Source organism: Chiloscyllium punctatum, chromosome 10 (genome assembly GCF_047496795.1).
Source record: "Chiloscyllium punctatum isolate Juve2018m chromosome 10, sChiPun1.3, whole genome shotgun sequence".
In the NCBI taxonomy this organism is placed as follows: domain Eukaryota; kingdom Metazoa; phylum Chordata; class Chondrichthyes; order Orectolobiformes; family Hemiscylliidae; genus Chiloscyllium; species Chiloscyllium punctatum.
Window position 1 is genome coordinate 115,825,893 of NC_092748.1, and position 14,034 is coordinate 115,839,926.

General features: G+C 43.0%; 1 protein-coding gene across 4 annotated transcripts in view; it reads left to right on the forward strand.

The window, feature by feature from the left end:
• Positions 1–14,034, forward strand: part of LOC140482474 (obscurin-like) — a 322,475-nt gene that overhangs the window by 69,825 nt on the left and 238,616 nt on the right. For all 4 annotated transcript variants that reach the window (XM_072580002.1, XM_072580005.1, XM_072580003.1 and 1 more), the window contains one exon: positions 12,894–13,166. In XM_072580002.1, the coding sequence (XP_072436103.1) occupies positions 12,894–13,166 (273 nt within the window). The remainder of the gene's footprint in view (positions 1–12,893; positions 13,167–14,034) is intronic.

The window sequence follows — 14,034 nt, forward strand, 5'->3', positions numbered from 1 at the left end:
GTCTCCCACAATCCCATTCCTCCGCATTTTGTATAATAGCCTACTGTGGGGAACCTTATCAAACACCTTGCTGAAATCCATGTACACCACATCAACTGGTTTACTCTCATCTACCTGTTTGGTCACTTTGTCAAAAAGCTCAATAAGATTTGTTAGGCATGACCTACCCTTCACAAAACCGTGCTGACTGTCCCTGATCAGATTATTATTTTCTAGATGGTTATAAATCCTATCTCTTATAACCTTTTCCAACACTTTACCAACAACTGAAGTGAGAGTCACTGGTCTGTAATTACCAGGGTTGTCTCTACTCCCCTTTTTGAACAAGGGAACCACATTTGCTATCCCCCAGTCCTCAGGCACTATTCCTGTAGACAATGATGATTTGAAGATTAATGCCAAAAGCTGAGCAATCTCTACCCTTGCTTCTCAGAGGATCCTAGGATAGATCCCATCCGGCCCAGGGGACTTGTCTATTTTCACACTCTGCAGTATTTCTAATACCTCTTCCTTGTGAACATCAACCTCTTCTAGTCTAGATGTAAGTATCTCTGTATCTTCCTCGCCAACATTTTCATCTTCTATAGTGACCACTGTCGAAAAATATTTATTTAGTTCTTCCCCTATCTCCTCTGACTCCAGTCACAACTTCCCACTATTATCCTTGATTGGCCCTAATTTAACTCTCGTCATTCTTTCATTCCTGACATACCTATGGAAAGCCTTAGGGTTAACCCTGATCCTATCCGCCAACAGCTTCTCATGTCTCCTCCTGGCTCTTCTGAGCTCCCTTTTTAGGTCTTTCCTGACTTCTTGTAATCCTCAAGCGCCCTAACTGAGTTTTCACATTTTGTCTTTACATAAGCCTTCTTCTTCTTCTTGACCAGGGATTCCACTTCCTTAGTAAACCGCGTCTCACGTGTTCTATATCTTCCTCCCTGCCTGACAGGTATATACTTATCTAAGACACACAGGAGCTTTTCCTTGAATAAGCTCCACTTTTTTAATGTGGTCATCCCCTGCAGTTTCCTTACCCATTCTACGCTTCCTAAATCTTTCCTAATTGCATCGTAATATCCCTTCCCCCAGCTGTAACTCTTGTTCAGTGGAGTACACCTATCCAATTCCATCACTAAAGTAAACCTGACAGAATTGTGATTGCTGTCTCCAAAGTGTTCACCTACTTCCAAATCTAACACCTGGCCAGGCTCGTTACCCAATACTAAATCTAAAGTGGCTTCGCTCCTTGTAGGCCTGTCAACATACTGTGTCAGGAAGCCCTCCTGCACACACTGGACAAAAACTGACCCATCTATAGCACTCGTACTGTAGTGATCCCAGTCAATATTTGGATAGTTGAAGTCCCCCATGACAACTACCCTGCCTCTCTCACTCCTATCAAGAATCATCTTTGCTATCCTTTCCTCTACATCTCTGGGACTATTCGGAGGGCTATAGAAAACTCCCAGCATAGTCACTTCTCCTTTCCTGTTTCTGACCTCAGCCCATACTACCTCAGTTAACGAGTCCCCAAACATCCTTTCTACAACTGTAATATTGTCCCTGATCAACAATGCCACACCTCACCCTCTTTTACCATTTTCTCTGTTCTTACTGAAACATCTGAATCCCGGAACCTGCAACAGCCATTCCTGTCCCTGCTCTATCCATGTCTCCGTAATGGCTACAACATCGAAGTCCCAGGTACCAACCCACGCTGCCAGTTCACCCACTTTATTTCGGATGCTCCTCGCGTGGAAGTACAAACACTTCAAACCAGGTTCTCGCTTGCCAGTGTCAGATACTTGATTTTGGAACTCCCTACTCTCATCCTCTTCTGTATCTGTCCTACAATTTTGGTTCCCATCCCCCTGCTGTATTAGTTTAAATCCACCTTAATAGCTTTAACGAATTTCCCACTCAGGATATTGGTACCCCTCTGGTTTAGATGAAGACCATCCTGCTTGTAGAGATCCCACCTACCCCAGGAAGAGCTCCAATTATTCAAAAACCCGAAATCCTCACTTCTGCATAATCCCTGTAGCCATGTGTTCAACTCCTTTCTCTCCCTATTCTTCACCTCACTAGCACGTGGCATGGGCAGCAAACCAGAGAAAACAATTCTGTTTGTCCTAGCTCTAAGCTTCCATCCTAGCTCTAAGCTTCCATCCTAGCTCCCTGAATTTCTGCCTCAAGTCCCCATCTCTCTTCCGACCTATGTCGTTGGTGCCAATGTGGACCGCGACTTGGGGCTGCTCTCCCTCCCTCCCAAAGGATCCCAAAAACACGATCACAGACATCACGGACCCTGGCAGCATGGAGGCAAAACACCAACCGTGAGTCTCTCTCGTCTCCATAGGGCCTCCTAACTGTCCCCCTAACTATCGAGTCCCCAATGACTATTGCTCTGCTCCTCTTCACCCTTCTGTTCTGAGCAGCAGGTGCCCCACTGCTTTCCCCTGGTAAGTCATTCCCCCCAACAGTATCCAAAACGGTATACTTACTGTTGAGGGGAATGGCCACAGGGGATCCCTGCACTGCATGCCGGTTCCCTTTCTGTCCCCTAACTGTCACCCATCTGTCTTTTTCTTTTATCTGGGGAGTGACTACCTCTATGTAAATCCTATCAATAAACCCCTCTGCCTCCCGAATAATCCGAAGTTCATCCAACTCCAGCTCCAGTTCCCTAACGCGGTTTTCGAGGAGCTGGTGTTGGGTGCAATTCCCACAGATGTAGTCAGCAGGGACACTAGTGGTGACCTTACTTCCCACATTCTGCAGGAGGAACATTCCAGGATTAGGAAGTAAACTAGTTACCTTACCTTGTCAATCTGGCTCCCACAACTTTTTTTTAGGTTAGAGGAGGAGGATGGGTGGGAGACACTACCCGAGTAGTGTCTCGGGTAATGCAACCACGCAAAAATAAACTGTTCTCCTTACCCTTCCCAGAAGTCCTTTGCTCACTCCTCCCTCGCTGGCCTGAAGCTAAGAAGTTTGAATATACTTACCGGCCTTCCTGACAATCGCCTCGCACCAACGTCACCTTCTCCCGGCTCCCACCTCTTGCTGTTCCTGAACTTCAATGAGTAGGGTGCCAACCTATTTGGTTTTTGCTCATAAGACAATTCCTCCAAATCAGGGATTATCGTCGTGAACATTCTCTGAACTGACTCCCACGATATAATATCTTATCTTAAATAAGGGACCAAAACTGCCCACAGTATTCCGGATGTTTTCTTATGAGCACCTTGAACAACTGCAGTAAAACTTCCCTACTCTTATACTCCAACCCCATTGAAATAACAGTCAGCATTCCATTAGTCTTCCTGATTACCTGTTGAACTTTTGTATTTGCATTCTTGTGTTTCATCCACAAATATTCTCAAGTCCCTTTTTGTTTCAGCTTTCTGTAGTTTTTCTCCATTTACACAATATTCTATTCTTTTGTTTTCCCTTCAAAAACGTCACATGTCCATATTATTCAAAATTTGCCAACCTTTTCTGCGCTTAATTAATCTATCAATATCTCTCTGTAACTTATTTATAACCCTCTCACAATTTGCCTTTTCACTTGTTTTTGTGTTGATGCCAACTTTGGCTACAGTCCATTTGCTTCCTTCCTCCAAGTGATGAATATGTATTAGAGACAGTTAGGCTCCAAACACTGATCCCTGTAGAACCCCATTGGTCACAGGTCACCAACTTGAAAAAGAACTCCTTATCCAAACTCACTGATTCCTGCCCATTAGCCAGTATCCTATCCATTCCAATATATTACCTCCAACGTCATGGACTCTTACGTCATGCCTGTGCGGTATCTTGTCGAACACCTTCTGGAATTCCAAATACAACACAGCTACTGGTTCCCCTCTTTCCACTCTGGTTGAGAGACTCTCTTAAAAAAAAGTAATAAATTAATTAGACACAATTTCCTTTTCATAAAGTCATGCTGACTCTGCTTGATTAGATTATAATTTTCCAAATATTCTGCTATTACTTCATGAGTAATTGTGTCTAATACTTTTCCAACATAGATGTTAAGCTAATTGGACGAGAGTTAACTGCTTTTTGTCTCCCTCTCTTTTTGAATAGGCATATCACATGAGTAGATTAATAATGAATTATATAATTTGGTACTTATCCAGAATCCTGGGATTTTTAGAAAATTACGTCCAATTACAAATCCACATTACAGAAGAAGAGGTGCTGGAGATCTTTAAAACCATAAAGATGAATACATTTCTGGAACTTGATCAAGGGTTTCTCAGGAGGTAATGGGAAGCCAGGGAAGAAAATATGGGGCCACAGGTGAGGTGCTGGAGGACTTGAGGGTTGCTAATGTTGTGGCAATGAGGCCTCATACCTGATGAAGGGCTTTGGCCCAAAACGTCGATTTTCCTGCTGCTTGGATGCTGCCTGACCTGCTGTGCTTTTCCAGCACCACTCTAATCTTGACTCTGATCTCTAGCGTCTGCAGTCCTCCCTTTTGCCTAGTTACTTAGAGTCATAGAGATGTATAGCATGGAAACAGACCCTTCGGTCCAACCTGTCCATGCTGACCAGATGTCCCAACCCAATCTAGTCCCACCAGCTAGCACCCAGCCCATATCCCTCCAAACCCTTCCTATTCATATACCTATCAAAATGCAATATTGCAATTGTACTAGCCTCCACCACTTCCTCTGACAGCTCATTCCATACACGTACCTCCCTCTGTGTGAAAAGTTGCTCTTTGGGTCTCTTTTATGTCTTTCCCCTCTCATCCTAAACCCATGCCCTCTACTTCTGGACTCCCCCACACCAGGGAAAATACTTTGTTTATTTATCCTATTCATGCCCTTCATAATTATGTAAATCTTTAAAAGGTCACCCCATAGCCTTCAACGTGCCAGGGAAAACCACCCCAGCCTGTTCAGCCTCTTCCTATAGCTCAAATCCTCCAACACTAGCAACATCCTTGTAAATCTTTTCTGAACCCTTTCAAGTTTCATAAGATCTTTCCGATAGGATGGAGATCAGAATTGCATGCAATATTCCAACAGTGGCCTAACCAATGTCCTGTACAGCCATAACATGACCTTCCAACTCTGGTACTCAATACTCTGATAAAGGAAAGCATACCCAATGCCTTCTTCAATATCCTATCTACTGTGACTCCACTTTCAAGGAGCTATGAACCTGCACTCCAAGGTCTCTTTGTTCAGCAACACTTCCTAGGACCTTACCATTAAGTGTATAAGTCCTGCTAAGATTTGTTTTCTCAAATTGCAGCATTTCGCATTTATCTGAATAAAACTCCGTCTGCCACTTCTCAGCCCATTGGCCCAACTGATCAAGATCCTGTTGTAATCTGAGGTAACCCTCTTCGATGTCTACTACACCTCCAATTTTGGTGTTATTTGCAAACTTACTAACTGTACCTCTTATACTCACATCCCAATCATTTATATAAACGATGAAAAGTAATGGACCCAGCACTGATCCTTGTGGCACTCCACTGGCCACAGGCCTTCAGTCTGAAAAACAACCCTCCACCACCACCCTCTGTCTTCTACCTTTGAGCCAGTTCTGTATCCAAATGGCTTGTTCCCCTTGTATTCCATGAGATCTAACCTTGCTAATCAGTCTCCCATGGGGAACCCTGTCAAACGCCTTACTGAAATCCATATAGCTCACATCTACCGATCTACCCTCCTCAATCTTCTTTGTTACTTCTTCAAAAAGCTCAATCAAGTTTGTGAGACATGATTTCCCACGCACAAAGCCATGTTGACTATCCCTAATCAGTCCTTGCCTTTCCAAATACATGTACATCCTGTCCCTCAGGATTCCCTCCAACAACTTGCCCACCACTGAGGTCAGGCTCACCGGTCTATAGTTCCCTGGCTTGTCCTTACCACCCTTCTTAAACAGTGGCACCACGTTTGCCAACCTCCAGTCTTCTGACACCTCACCTGTGACTATAGATGATACAAATATCTCAGCAAGGGACCCAGCAATCACTTCTCTAGCTTCCCACAGTGTTCTAGGGTGCACCTGATCAGGTCCTGGGGATTTATCCACCTTCATGCCTTTCAACACATCCAGCACTTACTCCGCTGTAATATGGATGTTTTTCAAGATGTCACCATCTATTTCCCTACATTCTATATCTTCCATGTCTTTTTTCAGAGTAAATATTGATGCAAAATACTTGTTTAGTATCTCCTCCATTTTCTGCAGCTCCACACAAAGGCCTTATTCTCTTCTTCATTACCCTATTGTCCTTAATGTATTTTAAAGACCCTTTGGAATGTCCTTAATTCTGTTTGCCAAAGCTATCTCATGTCCCCTTTTTGCCCTCCTGATTTCCCTCTTAAGTATACTCCTGCTGCCTTTATACTGTTCTAAGAATTCTCTCGATCTATCCTGTCTATACCTGTCATATGCTTCCTTCTTTTTCTTCACCAAACCCTCAATTTCTTCAGTCATCCAGCGTTCCCTATACCTACCAGCCTTTCCTTTCACCCTAACAGGAATAAACTTTCTCTGGATTCTCGTTATCTCATTTCTGAAGGCTTCCCATTTTCTAGCCGTCGCTTTGCCTGCGAACATTTGCCCTAATCAGCTTTTGAAAGTTCTTGCCTAATACCGTCGAAATTGGCCTTTCTCTAATTGTGCTGTATGACTTATGTTGTATGAATGACTGGCCTAAAGCTGAGGCTGAAGATCTCACATCGTTGCTTACCAAGATGGATGGACAGCCATATTAAACCCTTATCGCTCACCATGTTGTATGTTTAGGTATGTCCAATGCCCACTGCTGCTCAGCATGTTGTATGAGCAGTTACATCAAATCCTCATCACTGCTCACCATGTTATATATACAGTTATACTACACCTTTACTACTGCTTACCATGTTGCTGCTCCTCTAACAGTCCATACAGCGTGGTGAGCAGCGGTGTGAAGATTTGATGTAACTATCCATACAATATGGTGAGCAGCAGTGAGGATTTGCTGCCACCACCCTCTTTTAGTGTTGGAAACTGCAGGACGTGCTTGTTTTATTGTGAGAGAGGAAAAGTACACGCTACCTTCCTGCACTTCTTTTACTAAAGAGCAAGGATGTCTTGCTGCAATTATGCAAGGTCTTGTTGCGATTACATGTGGAAAATTGTACACAGTTTTGGTCTCCATTTCTGAGACAAGATGTTCTGGCTATGGAGGGGGTGCAGTGAAGGTTTGCCAGGCTGATTCCTGAGATGTCAATACTGACCTATGAAGAGACTGAATCAATTATGACTATATTCATTGGAGTTTAGAAGAATGGATGAGGGGTGCATCTCATAAAAACCTACAAAATTCCAACAGGACTGGACAGGGTAAACTCAGGAAGATTGTTCCGAGGGAAGTCAGAGATCACAGTCCGAAGATGCAGGTAGGCTGTTTAGGACCAAGATCAGGACAAATGTCTTCACCCAGATGGTGTGGAATTGTCTGCATGGAAAGCGATTGAAGCTAAAACATGACATGTTATCAAGAAGGAGTTAGGTATAGTTCTTAGGGCTAAAGTGATCTAAGACTATGAGGAGAAAGAGGCAACAGAATATTGAGTTGGATGATCAGTCTTGATCACATTGAATGGTGGAGCAGACTTGAAAGGTCAAGTGGCTTACTCCCTTTTTCTATGGCTCTGTCATCCATCTGGAAGAGTCTCTTGTAGTTAAGAGCACTAGTTTATTACATATCAGCAACAAGTGACAGATTATATTGAGATGATAAACATTGTTCAAGTGACTTTGATGAGGACCAAATAATGAATCTCAATCCTTCAAGATCCTCCACTGCACTGCTCACAGATCCACTTGTGATCCTTACAGTGAGTAAGACTAATTGCTTTCCTTGGTATTAACTCTTTCAGAGCCACATAAAGGGCTTTCCTTCCCTAAAGGAAGTTAGGGAACCAAGTGGGTTTTTAACAAGAATCTGCAACTTAAATTTCACCAGCTGCTGTAGTGGGATTTGAACCCACTTCCAGCAACATCAATACCACACCATCAGGTAGCCACAAAGTGGGTTTGAGAGCCAAGTTGTGCACAGAAAGATCCCACAGACTGCAATGTGATCATAAGTGAACGATCTGTTTTTTTTCTGTGGGTTTAGTTGTGGAACAAATATCAGTTCGAAAGGAGGTGAGTTCTTCTACCCTCTGTCTGTATGATCTTCATTTGAGAAAGGAGATGGTCACTTCTGATTAAAATTTCAGTCGTGAGATGACAGGGTCATAGATATCTACAGCACAGTGAAAAGTGCCTTTGGCCCATCATGTCTGTGCTAATCAAAAACAACCACCTAATCTAATTCTAATCGCATTTTTTCAGCCTATAACCTTGTATGAGTTGGCATTACAAGTGCACATTTAAATACTACTTAAATATTATGATGGTTTCTACCTTTAACAACCTTACAGGCAGTGAGTTCCAGATTCCCACCACCCTGTCAGTGAAAAAATCCCCCACATCCGCTCTCAACCTTCTGTCCCATACCTTACCTCCTTGCCCCGGGTCATTGATCCCTCCATCAGCAGGAAAAGTTTCCCCCTGTGTATCCTGTTTATGTCTCATCATTTTATTTATCGCAATTATTTCCCATTTCAGTCACCTCTGTTCCAAGGAAAACAGCCCCAGTCTGTCCAATTTCTTGTTATAAATGAAACTTTCTTGCACAGGCAACAATCTGGTAAATCTCCCCTGCCCCCTCTCTTGTGAAATCCGCGGCCCCACATGGACACAGAAGGGGTCAGTGTAATCTGGCAAGGGGACATGTTTCAATACTTGACAGGCTCAAGGGACTAGGGAAGAAGCAGCAAAGAGGTTGCTTGGTATTGAGTGGCCCAAAACAGTTTGAAAAATGTGTACGAGGGGAGAAAGATTTAAAAAGGGTGTGTGGGGCAAGTGTTCACATGGAGAGTGGTTAGTGTGTGGAATGAACTGCCAAAAAAAATGGTGGATGCAGGTACAGTTACATCATTTAAAAGACATTTGAATAATTACATGAATAGAAAAGATTTGGAGGGATATGGGCCAAATGCAGGCAAGTGGGACTAGTTTAGTCTGGGAACATGATCAGTGTGGGCTAGTTGGACTGATTGGTCTGTTTCCATGCTGTATGACTTTGTGACTCTATAAACTGATATGCATTATAATAATGGCTCCTGAATAGCAACTAACCCCAGAGCCTGGCTTTACACTGCAGCTATCTCTACTGGCAGCTGTTCAATGTACTTGCATTGTCATTTATAATACTTCAGACAAGAATTTATGGTTTCTATAAGTCACTTGTCCTCTCTTGTTGAAGTAGTAACCTCTGGCAATTCCTAACATATCTATGAATCCTTCTGAATGGATCACAAATATTGACAAATTTAGCTCTGATCACAGACTGGTGAAATGGGACCAGGGCAGTAGAGAGGGTGCTAAGGAGATTTACTAGGACAGTACCAGGATTAAGGAACTTCAGTAATGTGGAGAGATTGGCGAATCTGGAATAGATCTCCTCAGAGCAACACAAAATCTTATGGAATTGTTCAAAATGCTGAAGGGCTTTGATAGAGTAAATACTGTTTCCAATGTCATGAGGGTTAGTATCCAGAGGTTTAAGATAAAGTTGGAAAAGGAAGCAGCAGAGGTAACTATTTAGATTTCTGTGGCAAGTTGTGATCTGGAATGTGCTGCCTGCTCGGGCAGTGGAAGCAGATTCAATTCAACCTCTGTAAAGGGCTGAATTGAATAAATAATTTTAAAGGAAAGCAAAGTGTGGGAAAGAGCAGAGTCTAACTTGCACTCTGGCTCTGACATAATTTCTAATTCGCATCCTCACTTTGAAATTGCATTCATGCTTTTCCCCCTTATTTTGATGTTTGATATGCCTCAGAGTTTTACAGAGATGACACACCAGATTATATGACAATAGACAATAGGTACAGGGGTAGGCCATTCTGCCCTTCGAGCCTGCACCACCATTCATTATGATCATGGCTGATCATCCTTAATCAGTATCCTGTTCCTGTCTTATCTCCATAACCCTTGATTCCACTATCCTTGAGAGCTCTATCCAACTTTTTCTTAAATTAATCCAGAGACTGGGCCTCCACTGCCCTCTGGGGCAGAGCATTCCACACAGCCACCACTCTTTGGGTGAAGAAGTTTCTCCTCATCTCTGTCCTAAATAGTTTACCCTGTATTTTTAAGCTGTGTCCTCTGGTTTGGCACTCACCCATCAATGGAAACATGGTGTGTAATAGGAACTTATTCACCGTACTTTAAAATATATATCCATGCATACAGCTTTTATTTGCTTCTAATAATTGCAACAATTTGATTACTTTCCTCTGACTCCATGCGTGGGCTTAACTAGTCAAGTACAGTGAGTGTTGATAGTAAATAACTCTCATAACCCAATACAGAACAATTGAACACAATACTTATCCCTATAATGCCCTCCAGTGAAGTGGAAGGGAGGAAATTATGTGAGGGAATGAGAGCATTCACTGAAGTGAATGCCCCCTAACTCAGGCTCCCTAACCACCCAACCATAGTGGAAACATTTTCTCAATGTCTACCCTGTCAAATCCCCTTAGAATGCTGTATGTTTCAATAAGATCAGCCATCATACTTTTAAACTGTAATGAATAAAGGCTAACTACTGAGCTATCCTGTATTCCTGATGAAGGGCTTTTGCCCGAAATGTTGATTTTACTGCTCCTCGGATGCTGCCTGAACTGCTGTGCCCTTCCAGCACCACTAATCCAGAATCTGGTTTCCAGCATCTGCAGTCATTGTTTTTACCTATTATTGAGAAGTCACCCCCTTTATCCCCAGGAATAGGTCTAGTAAATCACTTTAAACTGCCTCCAATGCCAGCATATCCTTTCTTAAATAAGGGAACCAAGACTACACAGTATTCTAGATGCTGCCTTACTAATACCCTGTACAGTTGTAATAAGGCTTATACACCGAACGTCAAAATTCCCATTGCCTTTTTACATACATGGGGACTAGCGAATGTTGTGCTCTTCTTCAAGAAGGGCTGCAAAGAAAAACCTGAGATCTATAGACCAGTAACCTTAACATCCGTGGTAGGTAAGTTACTTGAGAAAATTCTGAGGTATAAGATATACAATCAATTGGAAAGACAGTTTGATTAGGAGTATGGCTTTGTGCGTGGAAGAACATGCCCCACAACTTTGTTAGAGTTCTTTGATAAAGTGACCAGGAAGGTTGATGAATGCAGAACGATAGAAGTAGTCTATGTGAATTTCCGTAAGGCCTTTGATAAGGTTCCACATGGTAGGTTGCTCTGGAAGGTTAGATCGCACGTAATCCAGGGGGAGCTGGCAGATTGGATACATAATTGGTTTGATGGTAGGAAGCAGAGGGTATTAGTGGAAGGATGCTTGTTGGACTAGAGGCCTGTGACTAGTAGAGTGCCTCAGGGGTTGGTGCTGGACCCATTACTGTTTGTTATCTAGATTCATGGTTCGTATGAGAATGTACAAGACATGACTAGTAAGTTTGCAGGTGACACTGAAACAGGTGGTATTGTGGATAGTGAGGAAGGTTATCATAAGTTGCAGCATGATCTTGATCAGCTGGGGAAGTGGACAGAGAAATGGCAAGTGGAGTTTAATATAGATAAGGTCTTGCATTTTGGAAAGTCAAATCAAGGTAGGAGTTTTGTGATGAATGATAAGACCTTAAGGAGTGAAGTGGAAGAGAGGGACTTTGGAGTTCAGGTCCATGGTTCTCTGGAAGTGGAGTCACAGGTAGACAGGGCAGTGAAGAAGGCTTTTGGCAGATTGGTCTTCATCAGTCAGGGCATTGAGTATCAAAGTTGGGAAGTTATGTTGCAGTTGTGCAGGACATTGGTGAGGCTGCACTTGGAGTGTTGTGTTCAGTTTTGGTCACCTTGCTACAGGAAAGATGTTATTAAACTGGAAAGAGTGCAAAAGAAATTTACAAGAATATTGCCAGACCACAAGGGTCTGAGTTATAGGGAGAGGTTGGACGAGCGAGCACTTTTTCTTTAGAGCGTAGGGAGACTGAGGAGGGGATCTCATGGAAGTATATAAAATCATGAGAGGCATGGATAGAGTGAATGCACTCAGTCTTTTTCCCAGGGTTGGGAAATCAAGGACTAAAGGGCATCAGTTTAAGGTTAGAGGGAAAAGAATAAAAAGGACCTGAGAGGCAGCTTTTTTTTACACAGAAGGTGGTATGCATATGAAATGAGCTGCCAGCAGAAGTGGTTGAGATGGATACATTAACAACATTTAAAGACATTTGGAAAATACATAGATAGGAAGGCTTTAGAAGGATATGGTTGAAGTGCACGGATATAGCACGAATGGACATTTTGGTCAGCCTGGACTAGTTTGGGCTGAAGGGCCTGACCCTGTGCTATTGGATTCTATACGTGCTGCGCTGAGATGTAATTTTTAAATGTTTTACGTACTTGTACACCCAGATTCCTATGCATTATATTTTTTTGGAATCCATTTAAATAGTCTGATCCTTGTGGTACACCACTAGTGACATCTTTCTCATGTGAAAAAGACCCAATAATCCTGATACTCTATTTCTGTAGGACTGAGAGTGAGACCATAGTGACAATATTAATTAAGGGCCTGAGAGAAACTAGAAAGCATTAACTAAGGTTATAAAAGATGAATGAGAGCATTAACTTTGTAAGCAGGGTGTGTGTGTGTGTGTGTATGTGTGTGTGTGTGTGTGGGTTGGGGGGGGGAAGATGTTGGAATAAATGAATGTATTAATTGGAGGAGTGAGGGGTGAGTGACAGTGTGCTTCCATATGAATTCACCGCAGTGTTCCTGTTGTGATTCTGTCCTTTTTAGAATCTCCAGTGAGGATAGTGAATACAACCGATGATACAAAGATGGAGTATCTCACTTCGGAGTGCATTGTGTTGACCTGTGAGCTCTCCCGCTCCAGTGCTGAAGTGAAATGGTATAAAAATGGACTGGAAATCGAAAGAAGTGGAAAGGTTAAGATGGAGTCACATGGAGTCCACAGGAGTCTAATTATTGAGAAGGCTGGAACAGAAGATTCTGGAGAATATGTCTGTGATGCAGGGGACGATTCCATCTTTTATGACATCACCGTGAGAGGTTCAGTACCATACTGATATTCATGGCGTAATCGAGATGTACAGCACAGAAACAGACCCTTCGGTCCAACTTACGCATGCTGACTAGATATCGCAACCCAATCTAGTCCCACCTGCCAGCACCCAGCCTATTTTCCTCCAAAACCTTCCTATTCACATACCCATCCAAATGCCTCTTAAATGTTGCAATTGTACCAGCCTCCACCACTTCCTCTGGCAGCTCATTCCATACACATACCACCCTATTCATGAAAATGTTGCCCCTTAGGTCCCTTTTATAGCTTTCCCCTCTCACCCAAAACCTATGCCCTCGAGTTCTTGTCTCCCCCAACCCAGAGAAAAGACTTTGTCTATTTATCCTGTCCACGTCCCTCATGATTTTATAAACCTCTATAAGGTTACCCCTCCGCTTCCGATGCTCCAGGGAAAACAGCCCCAGCCTATTCAATCTCTCCCTATAGCTCAAATCCTCCAACCCTGGCAACATCCTTGTAAATCTTTTCTGAACCCTTTCAAGTTTCACAACATATTTCTGATATGAAGGAGACCAGAATTGCACACAGTATTCCAAAAGTGGCCTAACCAATGTCCTGTACAGCTGCACATGACCTCCCAACTTCTGTACTCAATACTCTGGTCAATAAAGGAAAACATATCAAACACCTTCTTAGAGTCATAGAGGTGTACAGCATGGAAACAGACCCTTCGGTCCAACCCATTCATGCCAACCAGATACCCCAAACCTAATCTAGTCCCACCTGCCAACACCTGACCCATATCCCTCGAAACCCTTCCTATTCATATACCCATCCAAATGCCTCTTAAATGTTGCAATTGTACCAGCCTCCACCACTTCCTCTGGCAGCTCA